Source organism: Hemitrygon akajei, chromosome 15 (genome assembly GCF_048418815.1).
Source record: "Hemitrygon akajei chromosome 15, sHemAka1.3, whole genome shotgun sequence".
Taxonomy (NCBI): domain Eukaryota; kingdom Metazoa; phylum Chordata; class Chondrichthyes; order Myliobatiformes; family Dasyatidae; genus Hemitrygon; species Hemitrygon akajei.
Window position 1 is genome coordinate 63484730 of NC_133138.1, and position 17979 is coordinate 63502708.

Genomic DNA, 17979 nt, shown 5'->3' on the forward strand with positions numbered 1-17979 from the left:
TTGCCAGTGGCACTCACTTTTACTTTGATAAAGCAATTTGAGACATTGGTCACAGCTAGAATCAACTCCTGCCTAAGCAAGGACATGAACCTGTTGCAGTTTCCCTATCACCACAATAAGTCTACAGCAGATGTAATCTCACTTGGCCTTGGATCACCTGGACATTAACAGTAACTACGTCAGGCTGTGGTTTATTGACTACAATTTAGTGTTCATTACAATCATATCCTCAGTTCTAATCAACAAGCTCCAAAACCTGGGCCTCTGTACCTCCCTCTGCAACTTCCTCACTGGGAAACCGCAGTCTGTGCAGATCGGAAATAATACTTCCTCCTTGCTGATAGTCAACACTGGCATACCTCAAGGATGCATGCTTAGTTCACTGCTCTACTCTCTCAACAGCCAGGTACAGCTCAAACATCATCTATAAATTTGCTGCTGACACAACTATTGTTGGCAAAATTTCAGATGGTGATGAGGATGTGTACAGGAGCAAGACAGATCAGCTGGTTGAGTGGTATCGCAGCAACAAACTTGCACTCAAAGTCAGTTAGACCACACACCAGTCCTCATTGAGGGGTCAGAAGTGGAAAGGGTGAGCAATTTCAAATTCCTGAGTACCAATGTTTCTGAGGGCCTACCCTGGGCCTAACCTACTGATGTAATTACAAAGCATGACAACAGCCATAATTCATTAAGAGTTTGAGGAGAATTGGTATGTCACCAAAGGCATTCACAAATTTCTACAGCTGTACCATGGAGAGCATTGTAACTGATTGTATCACCACGTAGAAAGGAGGGGTCACTGCACAGGACCGCAAAAAGCTTCAGAAATTTGTAAACTCAGCCGGCACCATCATGGGCACTAGCCTCTCCAGCATCCAGGACAGCTTCAAAAGTCGATGCCTCAAAAGGCAGCAGCCATCATTAAGGATCCCATCACCCAGGAGATTGCCCTCTTTTCAATGCTACCATCAAGGAGGAGCTACAGGAGCCTGAAGACACACACTCAAAAGTTTCAGGAACAGCTTCTTGCCCTTCACCATCAGAGTTCTGAATGGACAGTGAACCCATGAACACTACCTCAGTATCTTTTCCTCTCTCTTTGCACTACTTATTTAATTTACATTTTTATATATGCTTGTTGTAATTTAGCTTTTTATTATGTTTTGCAATGTACTGTTACCACAAAACAGCAAGTTTCACAACATATGCCAGTGATACTAAACCTGAGTCTGATCCTAGTGTATATATTATTGATCTGAAAAATCTGACCGCAATAGTGAATAATTAGCTATGTTTCAATTCTGCATCAGTTTTTCATAACAGGTTGAAAGATAGAACTAACTATGCTTCTAATCAGAAAAGTTGGATGCAGAGTATCTTAATGGTTATCAGAATTATAATATTGAACACACATTATATATAAATAAATATAAATAATACTTTAACATCATTGTTTCATATTCTCACTTAAAATCTAATGAAGTGAACCTGGTCCAGGTTGTGTTAAGATAGCTGTCCTGTGGGGGTGTGCCTTATTCTGATTGTCAAAAGTTGCTTCCATTGTGATTGGTTAGTTTAGCAGCTGCAGCTGCTTTTCCCATTGGATAGATGCCTGGTGTTCAGTATCACATACCCTGGGTATAGAAAATTGCAAGTGGAAGGGACTTTCTTTCATCTTCCTTTGTTTAATCGAGACCATTGGAAAAGTATGCTCTCTGCGCGCACTTTTAACTAAGTATGTTTGTTGAATGTACATACGTTTGTTTAATAGTTAGTTTTGTAGTATCTGTAAGCTGGGGAACATGAATATTTGGTTGAATTTTTATTGTTTGTAAATAAATGATTAATATATCTATTCAAAGTCATTGCATTTCCTGTCTCACTTGCCAGACCCGCGAACCTGATTCAACATTACGTTTGGTACTGTGAGCTGTAGTGTGGCTGCTTGAGGAGAAATGAATTTCTTTGAGAGGTTATTTAAAAGCGAGGACCCGCAGTATGAGAGATGCAGAACCCCAGGTTGGAGAGATAATAATGCAGGCTTTGGAAGTTTCGCTAAATTACTGATGGGTTATGGGATGCCAGTAGATTGGTCAGGCCAGTTAGATTTCACTGGAGTTTAAATGGGACATTATATTGCTTCTATACTTAAATGGAGAATGTGTGGAACAGGTTAAGACCTACAAGTATCTGGGAGTACAGTTAGACGAGAAGCTAGACTGGACTGCCAACACAGATGCCTTGTGCAGGAAGGCACAGAGTCGACTGTACTTCCTTAGAAGGTTGGCGTCATTCAATGTTTGTAGTGAGATGCTGAAGATGTTCTATAGGTCAGTTGTTGAGAGCGCCCTCTTCTTTGTGGTGGCGTGTTGGGGAGGCAGCATTAAGAAGAGGGACGCCTCACGTCTTAATAAGCTGGTAAGGAAGGCGGGCTCTGTCATGGGCAAAGTACTGGAGAGTATAACATCGGTAGCAGAGCGAAGGGCGCTGAGTAGGCTACGGTCAATTATGGAAAACCCTAAACATCCTCTACATAGCACCATCCAGAGACAGAGAAGCAGTTTCAGCGACAGGTTGCTATCGATGCAATGCTCCTCAGACAGGATGAAGAGATCAATACTCCCCAATGCCATTCGGCTTTACAGTTCAACCGCCAGGAGTAAGATATGTTAAAATGCCGGGGTTAGGACTCAATGTATTTAAGTAAACTACTTAAGAACTTTTTAAAAGCTATTATTAATGCTTTTTGAGAGGGTGATTTTAGATGCATATCATATTTTTACTCAGTTAAGTATTGTATGTAATTAGTTTTGCTATAATAAGTGTATGGGACATTGGAAAAAATGTTGAATTTCCCCATGGGGATGAATAAAGTATCTATCTATCTATCTATCACTGGGGTTTCCCAAAAGAAAAGATAGCTGGGGGATACTTTGCTTTCTGGCTTTTTGCAGCAATTGTAAGACATCAGTATAAAACAATAGTGATTCTAAGCGAATCACAATTGGTAGCTCAGAGCAGGGCCATGAAGCTTGAAGATACAAATATATAGATAGCCTGTTGGCTAATGAAAGTACAGAATTTAAAGGCAGCTCGAAAGTCTAATTGGGAACCTAATCCCTTTAAGGTTTGAGCCATGTTGAGACAGGGCAATGATCCTACTGGGGTGCGGGATCAATCTGGTTGGATGATGAAAATGAGGGAGAGAGAGTAGAGTGGACTCCTCGGTTTAATCTTCGAAATGATTGCTCTCTCTCCCTTGTGTATCCAAAACAGTACGGGCCAGGCCAGTAATTACGAGTTCCCACACCCGCCGGGGGGGGGGGGGGGGGGGATCATCAGGCTACAGTTTCTTCTTCTCAGGCAGGAGCGCGGGGAAGATGTTCAGGAATGTGTGGGGGATGCTGTAATGGGACACAACAGATCTCAGAGAATTCTCCTCTAAGGAATTAGCGAGTTTAGGAGTAGGTACAGACAAAAGGCTGGGGAGCCCTTGGCCGCATGGTTATGGGATGAGGGGGTACTACAGTGAGCCTATTTATTAGAGAGATGGGTGCCTTAGGGAGCTTATTGTCCCAATACATGATCAATAATGCCTTGCTTCCCCTGAGCACAATGCATCACTATGAATTTGGGTAATGGCAGCAGTTAAACTGAGGCATCCCAGTCTCGCTGAATGGAATTTTAGACCCCAAATGGAATGAAGCACAGTAGAGAAGGGTTCTAAAGTTCTACGCCAGTGGGCTCTTAAAATCAGAATCAGAATCAGGTTTATCATCAGCGGCATGTGACGTGAAATTTGTCAACTTAACAGCAGCAGTTCAATGCAATACATAATCTAGCAGAGACAGAAAAAATAGTAATAATAAATAAAACATAATAATAAATAAACAAGTAAATTACACATACTGAATAGATTATTAAAAATGTGCAAAAACAGAAATACTGTATATTAAAAAGTGAGGTAGTGTCCAAAGCTTCAAAGGCCATTCAGGAATTGGATGGCAGAAGGGAAGAAGCTGTTTCTGAATCACTGAGTGTGTGCCTTCAGGCTCCTGTATCTCCTACCTGATGGCAAGAGTGAGAAAAGGGCATGCCCTGGGTGTTGGAGGTCCTTAATAATGGATGCTGCCTTTCTGAGACACCACTCCTTGAAGATGTCCTGGGTACTTTGTAGGCTAGTGCCCAAGGTGGAGCTGACTAGATTTACAACCTTCTGCAGCTTCTTTCGGTCCTGTGCAGTAGCCCCTCCAATACACTCCAAACCAGCAGTGACACAGCCTGTCAGAATGCTCTCCACGGTATAACTACAGAAATGTACCTCAATAGAGGTAGCCCACCAGAGAATGTTGAATTAACTTCTGGAATGGTGGGACAAGAGGTTACAGGGGCAGTTTTCCCAATAAAAGGGGCAGTGCTGTCTTTAATAGCACCAGCTGTTGGTCATCCTATAAGTACAGCAATTCAATTATTACAAGGTTTAGAGTATGTAGAATAGACTGTGTGTAACCAAGTACAAACGTTAGATAAGCAGACAGGGAGTGAGGGATCCCTCATGTCTTGTAAAGATGTTTTTAGCATTGTTGAAAGCTGGGGTTCCAGGGGAGCAAGTAAGTGTGGTTCCTATTCCCATCCTCTATGCAATGTGGAAATACTGCCAGGAGGAGCAAAAAAGGGAGGCTGTTGAGGGGAATGGTCATTCTTCAAGTCCTCTGCTGGTAAGGGTTTCTTTTGCCCTCTGCCAGATTCCTCACATTCCATTCAGGGTTCCCTGCAAAGGATATCGGCTAACATATGCCAGCAGTGTCATTGTTGTAGGGAGGGGTCATTCCATCTGCACCTCTCTTGCCTGTAAATAGAGCGTGAATGATTTGAATACGGAAAATTGTGAGGTGTGGCCACACGTGTCAGTTTGCCTATAGTGTTTCTGACGACGTTGCCTTAGAGAGATTCTGTGAACGTGTTGGCTCCCACTCAGTTGCTTTTTCCTCATCAGTTAACAGAAATTAACTGACTGTTGCAGTTCCATAGGAAGTTTTAAAGAGGAGGAATACAGCCCGGGCTTTGTGATCTGTGTATTGTGTTCTAATCTGTTATGTGCTCGTTGTGTCTTAGTCTGTTACTTTGTTACTTGTTTCCCCATGGTTTTTGTAATAAGTTTTAGGGATGACTAATTTTTCATAGTGGCCATATGAAATTTGAGCAACTTTATTCAGGATATGAGATGCCCACATTTCAGAGGGAATTGAGCATTTGGGGGGCAATTCTAAATATCCAGTGACTGATCAGGAGCAAGTGCATTTGTATCTCCCTGCATTACAGAATGACAAAGTGGTGGATGTTAATTTCCTGTTATACATTCCTGTGGACAGCATTTGAATTTGCACACAAAACAAACGAGTCTGATTGCTGAATTTGTATGAATACTCCTTACTACGTCACAGAAGGGATGCCACTGATATCAATCCCTTTGACGATAAAGAAAGACCGTTGGGGGAAATTATCTGGCCTCTTAGGTTTTGGCATTGTTTTGGGGGAGCTGGGAAGGGGTAGTCTATTCCAGCCAACCTCAACCCAGAGCATGTTAACAGTCTTAAAGGACTTGAGCCTTAATAGCCCTGGTGGAGTGAGTACTTTAAGGGCTGATATGGTCCTGCAGGCACTGCAGGAGAAGGAGGTGATGGACACAGTGGGGTGGTTCCCTGAGCAGACAGTCCAGTTCATCTGGCAAAATGCCTCATCACCAGACCTCACCAACAGGCACCAAGATCTCATCTGGCTGGCAGTGAGAGGGGCCCTCCCAGTCCGATCCCTCCTGTACGCCTGGAACGTCGTCCCCACACCCCTCTGCCCACGGGAGGACTGCAGTGAGGAGGAGTCGGTGACCCACCTCTTTGCACACTGTGGGTTCGCGGAGAAGGTGTGGAGGAGGATGGAAGGGGCAGTGTCGAGGTTCATCCCCAGCAGCTGCATAACAGAGGGCTCTCTGATCTACGGGCTGTTCCCAGGGACGCACGCCAAGACCAACATCCGGTGCTGCTGGCAGATCATCAACTCGGTCAAAGACGCTCTTTGGTTGGCCCGAAACTTGATGGTCTACCAGCACACGGAGATGTCAGTGGGGGAATGCTGCCGACTGGCACATTCTCGGCTGCAGGAGTACGTGCTGAGGGACGCACTCAAACTCGGTGCAGCCACCGCAAGGGCCCGGTGGGGAAGGACCACAGTCTAGGGTTCTTCTCCCGTGGGAGTTGAGGGGTAGGGGGTTTACCCCCTGAATGTAAATATGAAAGAACAAAGTGCCACGTGGGTGGCAAAACTTTTGAACTTTGAAAATGTAAAGACAGTAATGGTACCAACTGTAAAGAATTGAAAGTCTTTGAATGGTTATTGTATATAATTTTATTTTTAAATAAAGTATATTTTGTTTAATAAAAAAAGGTTTGTCCTGACACTTAAAATGATTTCCCCACCTGACAGAGTGTTGGTGTAGGTGGTATGTTGAGTACAGGTACAAGGTGCAAGGTGGATGGTAAGTTTGAGCAGGAGCAGTATTCATGGGACCACTGTGTCTATGTCGGTGTTCTGAAGCTGGGCACTTGTTGCAAGTTGAATGGCACTTACTAGATATGCAGTTCCAAGGCCTACGAATTGTCGTGTAGTTGATATGTGGTGCTAAATGTATGCCACCCCAGTGCCCTGGATGAGCACCTTGCCCGCACTGGTTGGTAAGAGGGCTATTGCATAGGAAGGATGTTTTAAATGATAGCTTTTCTCAGTATGGTGCAGCCAGACTGTCCCAAGAACTGATGCCTTGGATTACCTGCTCACAAGGGAAGGTGGCACTTGTACTGTTGTTGGTGAAGAATGCTGCACCTACATTCCTGATGGGTTGGTGAACTTCACTCACCAGGTTGATTCAATCTCAGAGTCAGGATATAAAGTTAAGTGGGAGACCAGCTCATTGGCTATTACACTCCCTTTTGCGGCATAGGGAGACTGGTGGACTACTATAGTATACTGGGAGGTAACTATTGGGTTTACAGTACTGGGTATTTTACTCTTGGGTTTATGTACAGTCGGCCCTCCTTATCCGCAAGGGATTGGTTCCGGGACCCCTCGCGGATATCAAAAAATGCGGATGCTCAAGTCCCTTATTCAACCTGTCTCAATATGGTGGATCTTAGGACCCAGCGGAACCCCAGACCTTATTTAACCTGTCTCAGTGCGGTGGACATTAGGACCTGGCAGTGCAGCTCTGAATCTGTAGTGTTTCTGTACACAAAAATAATCACCATAACAATTGAAAATGAAGTGGAAATAATAAAGCGATTGGAAAGAGGTGAAACACCTTCGGTCATTGGAAAAGCGTGAGGCTACATCCGTCAACGATTGGAACAATTTTAAAGGATAAAGTGAGAAAGGTCCTGCCCGAAGAAAGCTACAATTATTACTGAGCAACGCAGTGGTTTAACTATTGGGTTTTGTGGTTTGGGGTTTTTGATCCTTGACATCAACCCGGCACGGATGGAGAGCGCACTCTGGAGTGGTCTGTCACTGGATAGAACTCAGGAACTTCTGTTCCTGAGCCCGGCGCTGAAACATACGTTCTTAAGCGTTTTATATGCATAGAAAGGTAAAATATATAGTACATACTAAGACAAACATTTGACTAACTGACACTAAATAATACTGGATGTACCTGTTCTGACTTACTTAGTAAGAGAACCTCTGATTTTTTCCGATCCCGATCCACGATAACTCACACACATCCTCCCATATACTTTAAATCATCTCTAGATTACTTATAATACCTAATACAATGTAAATGCTACGTAGAATAGTTGTTATACTGCATTGTTTAGGGAAATATGACAAGAAAAAGAAATCTCTACATGCTTGAACGAGTGCTGGAAGAGCACTTCTGGGTTTTCTCGATTCGCGGTTGGTTGAATTTGCGCATACGGAACTCGCGGATAAGGAGGGCCGACTCTATAGCTTAGCTGTGAGTTTGTGAGAGTCATATTAGTCTAAGGGTTGGATCAACATGTTTACATCTTTTGAGGGGTGAATTGTCCCATGGGGTGTGCCTTATTCTGACAATCAAAAGCTGCTTCCGTTGTGATTGGGTAGTTGCATTTGCTTTTTCCATTGGATAGATGCCAGGTGTCCAGTTTCAAATATCCTGGGTGTATAAAATTGCACATGGAAGGGATTTTCTCGTTTTTTCCTTTGTTTAAGGCTACACCATTGGGAAAGTATGCTCTGTGTGCACTTTTAGCTAAGTATGTTTGTCGAATGTATGTTTTTTGTGTAGTCATCTTTGTAATGTCTGTAAATTGGGGAACATGAATATTTGGTCAAGTTTCTCCTATTGGTAAATAAATGATTAATATATCTGATCAAAGTCAGTGCATTTCCTGTCTCACTTGCCAGACCCGTGAACCTGATTCAACATTACAATAGCTAAGTTGATATCAGTATCTATGAATTTAAGAATATTGCATATTTTGTACATGAATAGATGACATCAACGGGGTGTCACCATTGTTAAGTACATGTATGTACATCAACAAAAAAGATACACGTCTAATGGAAGTGGTTACAGGATAACTACCGTACAAGAAATCAATGCCATTGTAAGTGGAAAGATTGTAACAAAGAATGAGCCTAGGTCACATTAGGGAAACCACCACATTTTGAAATGAAAGTATAAGTGGCATTATACAAGCTTGTAAATAAAAGTCAATAGATTTCAAATTCCAAAAGGCCTTTGTAAATAAATTAGATGTGATCTTTTCTTCCTCTTGGTCTTTTGCGATTGTTTTTAAATAAATTGTTGCTCATCAAGTATAGATTACACCTTACAAGCACAGGATAAAATTGGCAGCAAATATGGCCAAGTTTTATAAGCAAACTTAAATAATTTACATCTTTATGGCTTATCAAGATGAACAGAGATTTTTTGGCCAGGCAACCAATGTTGGTATTAAGCATGTTGCTATTACACGAGATACTATTACTTTTCTTCCCCAAACTGAGATATTAGGTTTCTATTATCAGCCATTTAACTTGGTTGGAATCTTTTTGGAGCAGTAGGACAGTTACAGGACAGTTGTGCTGTAGGCACATATCTATTCCAAATTTGATTAATGGCTGTACAGACTCAGTTGTGGACAGAATTTGATTTGTAGATCGATTTCATATCTAATCTTTTGCCCAACAACCCTCATCCTATTCTTTACTTTTTAAATCTACTGTATGCTTTTAACTATTATGGGATAGCTATTAAGCCCCAGATGCAAATATAGTTTGAGCTGATATGTAGTTGCTCAAGCATTTGAGTAGCAAAATTACAAATCATTTTAAACCATATTTATATGTTAATAAGTCTTAGCATGAAATGTAAATGTATATAAAAAAGGAACATGTTCCAATAGTTAAAATTAGACCTGGAGCCATTTGTGACAAGAAAAAATTGTCGCACATCATTTGGGAATAGGGACATGGATGAATGCACAAACTATCTGAATGATGAATTCAGAAACTGAAGGTGAAGAGACTGTAATGTAGAGGTCAGATGGAGGAAGACTATAAGATGATTAAAACACAAAAATGACTCATATTTGTGGCTTTGGGAACTGGAAACCAAAATAAATCAGCAAAAATAAATATGATGAATATGGATGACTTTGTGGGACAAGATAGAAGCTGCAACATTTGAGGTAGTACAGATTATTGTGTTTTTAATAAGAAGCTGCAATTCCCATTACTGAATGAATTTCACCCCTATTTTACTTGGCTTCACACCAACCAGTGAAAAATCAGTTGCTCTGCACAGTTCATTACCATCTTCATTTAGAGATCATAAAAGATTCTATAGAAAGATAATAGTTAAATCAGTGGCATTCATGAAAAAGGGTTGTTCCAAAAGAAAAACTGCTGTGTTTTAGTGCATGAACAAATGAATAGCTGAAGCACAATCAAGGAGGATAATGTAAAGCAACAATCACTTCTACTTCATTAGCATTATCAGGCCAAAACACGTTTTGACATGGACAACTGCAGTCATTTCATTTTTATATCTAAGTTTTCTTCATTGACAATATCTCTGTGTAAAATAGATGACAACACTATTAGTTTTTGACTTTTGTGTTTTGACAAATAATTTCACACAAAAACTGTATTATCTTTTCTTTACTTCATTTTATTTTCCAGTTTCATCTAAATAATACTTTCATTGATTGAAAGATTGCAAAGACAATATACATTTTGTATTAAAATTGTACTATAATCACGACATAATCTTAAAAATCCTGAAGGCATTAAATATTTAGGAACGTAAAGTATTTTAAAGAATGTGCTTGTACTGCAACATTGTAGGCTTATTGCACGTGCCAATGAAATTATCATTAAAGCCATGATCATCTTTCGAACAGAGATATCAAGTTCCATATTATTTCAAGTATTTAGTCCTTTATACTCAATCTGGAGTTTAAAATTTATTCAAGTGGCAGAGGCTCTGACAGTACACAATTTAGCTTTTATGGAAAATTACCTTCTGATCTTTTCACATACAGCCCTGAAACATAAATTTGAAGTGAAATGTTTATGCTAATTTCTAATACAATTATATTTGCATAACATTTTGACATAGTTACAAGATCTATTTTCTGTTCTAATCTAATTAGTAAATGTTAACACTTGGTATAACCACAAACACAGTACAAACACTAACAGGATGAACATTGTTGTAGTAAATGAGCAATGTAGTAATGTTTTGTGTTGTGTCAGTTGATTGAGGGGCTTACACTGGTATAAGTTATTTTAGAAACAAACAACATAAATGTAGGCAGCACAAACTGTTGCCTTTTTGAAACAGTTTTATCTGAAACTACTATCAACCATTATTAGTTTAGATTAGTATTTTTAGATTATTAAAGAAGGTTTCTGGAAAAAAACTATGTAAAAGTACAAATGGGTTAAGACAAAAACATAGTTTTAAGTTCTGTCACATTGAACTCACTACAAACTGGATTGCTTGCTGTTTTTCTTCCATCATTTTGTGCTTTTACAATCCTTTGTTGAAGTAAACACATTCCAGTCCAGGGCTGGCCTCTTTAACTTTTTCTTGAATATCATGTTCAAGACGACTCACAGACATAGAGCTGTAAGAAATTAAAGACATCCTTAGATAGTTACAGTTTATAATTTCCATAGAATGTCTAAATGTCAATGAACAGCCAGGTATATAAATTTTCATTCAGCATCATCCTGCGTTACACCCTTTCCTCCATCATTCAGCTAGTTGGAACAACATATCCAATTCTTTCGTATCTATCCAGCCACAGTACCCAAATCACCTCAAGTACTGTATACCCTTCACTCCCATGCTACTGTGTCAGTTGTGAAAAGAACCCATTGCTGGTTCTTTCCTCTGTCTGTATTTACCAGCCTTCAGCAATCTCATTCAAAAACAGGGTGGTGGTTTCCACTTGTGTGATACCCATACGACTTCATGACTACTACAACTACCACTTATATTGTTATCGCCAACTTTCAGACTGTTTTTCAAAATCCAGCACTGAGTGAGCAGAAATTTCTTTACCCAAACACTGACAAAATCAAATTCATTTTCTTTGGCCTTCATTATAAACTTCCATTTGTAGCAGCTGACCATGCCTCTCCATGGTAACAGAAGCTGTAAAGGTAGTTTGTAGCCTTTGTGTTGAATTTGATCTTGGAATGAGCTTGCAATCACAAAACCAATGCCTTTTCTAGATTTACTGCCTGCCCTGTTTCACACTTACTTCAGCTGTTGTACTGAAACCCTTATCCGTACCTTTGTTATTTCTAGAACCAATTATTTCAATGTACTTCTGACCTGTTTCTCAAGTTCTAGTCTCCATTTACTTGAAGATATCCAAAACTTTGGGGCTTGCATCCTAGTTTACATGAAGCTCTGTTGACCCATTATATTGTCGTTTAATGCTGGCTCCCATGACTAAAGATTTAATTATAAAATTATTATTTTCTGATTTCTCCAGAATTTTGGCCATGATTTTTCGACATTTGCTCTCTTCAGAATACATTTTCATTGTCTTCACTACCGTGTTGATGCTGTTATATTCTAACTATTGAGAAAGCATTCCTTTCTGCACAGATGGCATATAAATATATGAGCTACTTACAGGTATTAGGGAACTCACAGACTCACCCATGGTGTTGATATTTAAGGTTATTACAGTGGGAGACAAGGCTGGGCTTTCCCCTGTTCAAGATGCTTATTACCTTGCATTTCAGTCCTGACATTTGTCCAGAATTGAAGATAGCTGACTTGATCTGTTTTATTATCAAAAGATTTGTATATAGAGCTCAATGTTAGAAGCATTAAATAGTTCACTGTTTGATCAGGCCACCGGTGAAAAAAAATGTTGTTAGATATGAAACTGCAGATGTAAGTCCCTAAGACATAGGAGCAGAATTAGGCTATTCAGCCCACCATGGCTGACTTACTATCCCCCTCAACCCCATTCTCCTGCCTTCTCCCTGTAAACTTACGTATCTGAATAATCAAGGACCTATCAACCTCTGCCTTATATATACCCAATCCTCAGGAACTTCTGCAGTGATGTATTGAAGCCATGATGGTTTTAATTGCCACAACCATCTTTATATCATATATGATTACAGCCTCTGGAGGAGTTATCTTTTGATCTCCTTTACTATGTAGTCAAATATAGGCTCTCAATCCTGACCTAAAGCGTACAAACTGTTTTGCCAGAATCTGAGCTTTGGAGTAGATTATTTGTGAATATTTAGTTTTATAATACATCTGAAATACTGATATTGTCAATTCATGGTCAGTACGTTCAAATATGGAAAACAACATCCAGAATTTTAAAACTGGAAATAAAGGAGAATTTTCTTTTAAGAAGTACTTTTACAGAGCCTCGTGGTTGTTTCTCTCCGCGCCATGTGGCACACCTGGTGGCAACCTTGCTGTCTCTTTAGCATTTGTCTGCTTTTTACAAGGCCAAGTTGCTAGCTTGATGGTCAACCCAGCACAGATGTAAGCTGTGCAAGGAGCCAGCCAGATTCAAACCCCCAGGACCATTCACCCCGAAGTCCAGTGTGGATGCAACAACGCTACTGGCTGGCGTTTTACAGCCATGACATGCAAGTTAAGGCAACCATGGCTAAAGTAAATTAAGTGAAGCATTAAATATATTTGACAAATAAGTGACACCAAAACAAATTAAATTAAATGAAGTTGAGATTGTAATCTATATTAAAGTACTTTTCCCCAGTCATTTTGGTCTGGTTAAAATCTCAGGTCATGCCCTAGGCAAGCCAATTCGCTGGATGAATTGAAAGCTTTATCTGAATAATTCTGGGTAATTGACAAAGGCAGAGATCAAAAGAAGGTTAAAGTATCAGATTAATAGAGAGTCCCTTTACCTCTTGATTAAAAGTAACAGTTAACTCAGAGGTGGTCCACTGTAAAAAATTGCCAGGTATGACAAAGGATAAAGGAACAGAATTACATGATGCAAATGAATCTTAATTAGAAAAATAAGTTTAAGGGTAATATGATTGAGGGACATAAAATAATAAAGAAAATCTACAGAATGTATAAAGAATGATTGTGCCCTCATGGATAGACCTCAGAAAAAAAAGGATTCAGTTTATGTAGAAAGATCTTGCATTGTTAAGCTTCATTCCCAGATGAGCTCAATGTCTTTTATGCAAACTTTGAATACCAATAAGACCATAAGACAAAGGAGCAATAATTAGGCCAATTGGCCCATCATGGCTGACTTATTATTTTCCCTTGAACCCACTCTCCTGCTTTCTCCCTGTAAACCTTGATAACTAAATATTCAAGAACCTATCACCTTCCACCCTAAATATACCCAATGACTTGGCCTCCACAGTTGTCTGTGGAAATGAATTCCACAGATTCACCATCCCCTGGCCAAAGAAATTCCTCATGCCTTTTTAAATAGACGTTTCTCTATTCTGAGGCTGTGTCTTCAGGTCCTAGACTTTCCCACTATAAGAAATTTCTCTCCACACCTACTCTATATACACCTTTCAATATTCAAACGGTTTCAACGAGATCCCCTCTCATTCTTCCAAACTCCAGTAAGTACAGGCCCAGAGACATCAAACGCTCATTTGTTAACCCTTTGATTCCCAGAATCAATCTTATAAACCTTCTGTGGACCCTCTCCAATGCCAGCATATCTTTTCTTAGATAAGGGGCCCACAATAACCCCAGTGCAATCTGACCAATGCCTGACAAAGCCTCAGCATCACATTCTTGTTTTGATAGTCCTCTTGAAATGAATGCTAACATTGCATTTGCCTTCCTTACTACTAATTCAGTCTGCAAGTTAACCTTTAGAGAATTCTGCATGAGTCCCTAGTCCCTTTGTACCTCCGATATTTGAATTTTCTTCCCATTTAGAAAAGTGTAGGCCTTTATTCCTTTTACCAAAGTACAAGACCATAGACTTCTTTGAAATTTCTTCTAATATGTCTAAGTCATTATGCAGACTCCCTGCTTCCTCAACATTACCTGACCCTCCACCTATCTTTGTATTGTCTGCAAATTTGATCACAGAGTCACCAATTCTGTCATCCAAATCATTAAAATTTAACATGAAAAGAAGTGGTCCCAACACTGACCCCAATGGAACACAAAACTACACCTGTGTGAATCCCTGATGCACCTGGTGACTGTGATCTCTGTTTTGGAGGCTGATGTCAGAACATCTTTCAAGATGGTAAACACTCACAAGACATGAGGCCCTGATGGTGTACCTGGTAAGGCTCTGATAACCTGTGCCAACCAACTTGCAGAAGTCTTCAAATACATTTTCAATCTCTCACCGTTGCAGCTAGTATTTCCCATCTCCTTCAAAAGGACAACAATTATACCAGTGCCCAAGAAGAGCAGGGTGAGTGACCTCAACGACGATCACCCAGTGGGATTCACATCTGCTGTGCTGATGTGTTTTGAGAGGTTGGTCATGGCTAGAATTAACTGCTGCCTAAGCAAGGATCTGGACCTGCTGTAATTTGCCTTTCACCTATAGCGGAAGCAATCTCATTGGATATAAACTTGTCTCTGGATCACCTGGATTATAGTAATAACTATGCCAGGCTGCTGTTTTTTTGACTCATTGCTTCCATGGAGGAGGAGCCTGAACACACATACTCAACATTTCTGGAATAGCTCTTTCCCCGCCGATATCAGATTTTTGAATGACAATGAATCTATGAACACTCCGTCAGTATTTTTTTTCTTTTTTCCCTCTTTTTGCACTATTTATTTTTTATATATATTTATTGTAAGTTTTTGTTCTTTTATTATGTATTGCAATGTACTACTACCAGAAAACAACAAATTTCACGACATATGTCAGTGATATTAAATCTGGTGCAACATAGACAAAATGCTGGAGGAATTCAGCAAGTTAGGCAGCGTCAATGGAAGTGAATTAACAGTTGACATTTCAGGCCGAGACTCTTTTTCAGGACTGAAAAAGAGGAAAATGGCAGAATAAAAAGGTGGGGGGGGGGGGGGGGGGAAGGGAAGAACACAAGGATAGCTAGAAAGTGATAGGTGAAGCCAGGTGGGTAGGAAACAAAGGACTAGAGATGAAAGAATCTGATAGGAGAGGAGAGTGAAGTATAGGAGAAAGGGAAGGAGGTGATAGGCAGGTGAGGAATCAATATTCATGCCATCTGGTTGGAGGCTACCCAGATGGAATCTAAGGTGTTGCTCCTTCTCCTTGAGGGTGGCTTCATTGTGGCACAAGAAGAGGCCATGGACCAACATGTCAGAATGAAAATGGGAATAGGAATTAAAATGCTGGGCCACCGGGATGTTCTGCTTTTGGTGGATGGAGCAGAGGTGCTCTACAAAGCAGTCCTCCCCCATTTATGATGGGTCTCACCAACATAGAAGCCATTTTGGGAGCACCAAATATAATAGATGACACCAGCAGATTCACGGGTGATGTTTTGCCTCACCTGGAAGGACTGTTTGGAATTTTGAATGGAGCTGAGGGAGGAGGTGAATGGGCAGGTGAAGAACTTCAGCTACTTACGGGGATAAGTGCTGGGAAGGAGATTGGTGGGGAGGGATGAATAGATGTGTTTAATGGTAGGATCCCTTTAGACAAGGAGAAAGTTGTTCAATATGATGTGTCGGATCTGGAGGCTCATGGGATAGTTTATAAGGACAAGAGGACCTCTATGTTAAGGTGGGAGGAATATGGGGTGAGCACAGATGTGTAGAAAATGGAGGAGATGCAGGTGACAGCAGCAACAAAGGTGGGAGGAAGGGATACCCGAAACCCCACTTTTTGAAGAAAGAGGACATGTCCTGGAAAGGAAAGCCTCATCCTGGGAGCAGATACAGCACAAAGGAACTAAGAAAAGGGGATACAAGCAACACACACAAAATGCTCGTGTAACACCAGGGTCTAGGCCCGAAATGTCGACAGTGCTTCTCCTTATAAGATGCTGTCTGGCCTGCTGTGTTCCACCAACATTTTGTGTGTGTTGCTTGAATTTCCAGCATCTGCAGATTTCCTCGTGTTTGCTTTTGAAAGGGAATACAATTTTTTTTTACATAGGAGATAGGATGAGAAGAGGTATAGTCAAGATAGCCATGGGATTCAGTATGTTTCTCAAGCATATTGGTCACCTGTTTGTCTCCAGAGACAGAGACAGATTCCTCATGATCACAGTTATTAGTTATTAAATTGTTTTTGAAGTGTAGCTAATTTGTAATGTAGGATCATAAAACCGGTCAGTTTATAACGAATGTAGGGAGCATTTCTTTGCATTGAAATGAATACGTAGAATGCACTATTTCATCCCCTGACATGGTAAACATTAAGGTTCGAAAAGAAAATGGGGGAACAGTCATTCAGAATTAAAGAAAGTGGAGTAAGTACAAAAGACAAATGAGCCAATTTAACAAAATTAAATTGAGAATTAGCTGTAAAATACATGTCAAAAGTTATGTGTAGACTGTACCTGTGTCAGGTTTTAATTGCTCTGGTACCAGCCTACTAATGGCTAAATATATTGAATTCATTTTCTCTGTTTCCATGGTGGATCTCTGAACCACTAATCTAATGACATTACTACAATAATGGGCCTAACCAAGCTGGACTCACCTCATTGTTTGGATTTGCTACTCAAAGACCCTGCCTACTGTACTTGCCAGGTTTGGATATGGAGAGTCATATGAGCTGATACCCTGTCATTGGGTGGCAAGTGCTCAATCAGCTTATAGCTGAGGCCCTGTTCTGAGAATGAACTGCTACCTTTGACAAGGCTGGGAATGGAACTTCTCCATCCTATCACTTTGTTGTAATAGTTTTTAAATGCATGATAATCAGTGACATATAAAAGTCAGTAATAACAGATCAAAAGACATACATTTTAATTATTTCTTCAACCTCCAGATCTGAAATTCCCATTAAAATGAATAGTGATTTATATCCTATGCTAGCTCTGCCTGGTCTAGGTTGTGGAGAAGGATTTCCGAGTATGGTGCCAGGGAATCACAGCACAAATGGGCTCTGTGGTTTGATTCCAGATGAACAATACATTTACTTGTCAGCTTTTCCCTGACTTAATAAGTGCAAGTCTAGGAATCACCTACCTGGCAGCAGCTAAATGCTGGTGGATCCCTTTGGAACTGCCATTTACAGCCAGTGCAATTCTACATATCTGGAACTCCAGTGTGCATGCTATGTTTACTAAATACAAGTTGCTATGGTTATAACTCCCCTATACTTAAATGACATTTTCCTAGCCCCAAATACTGCACACCATTTTATCAGTCCATTGATTAATGTGTTTCATAACTTCTCTGGTATATTTTAATCAGCTTGTTAGGTATTAATAATTCTGAAAAGCAAAACAGAGCTCCACCAAAACTTT

The 17979-nt window shown here is 40.3% G+C and overlaps 1 protein-coding gene across 2 annotated transcripts in view; it reads right to left on the reverse strand.

The window, feature by feature from the left end:
* Nucleotides 1–10192: 10192 nt before the first annotated feature.
* Nucleotides 10193–17979, reverse strand: part of LOC140739411 (sideroflexin-1) — a 79827-nt gene continuing 72040 nt past the window's right edge. For both annotated transcript variants that reach the window (XM_073067693.1, XM_073067694.1), the window contains exon 11: nucleotides 10193–11174. In XM_073067693.1, coding sequence (XP_072923794.1) covers nucleotides 11078–11174 — 97 coding nt within the window. In that variant the 3' untranslated portion in view covers nucleotides 10193–11077. The remainder of the gene's footprint in view (nucleotides 11175–17979) is intronic.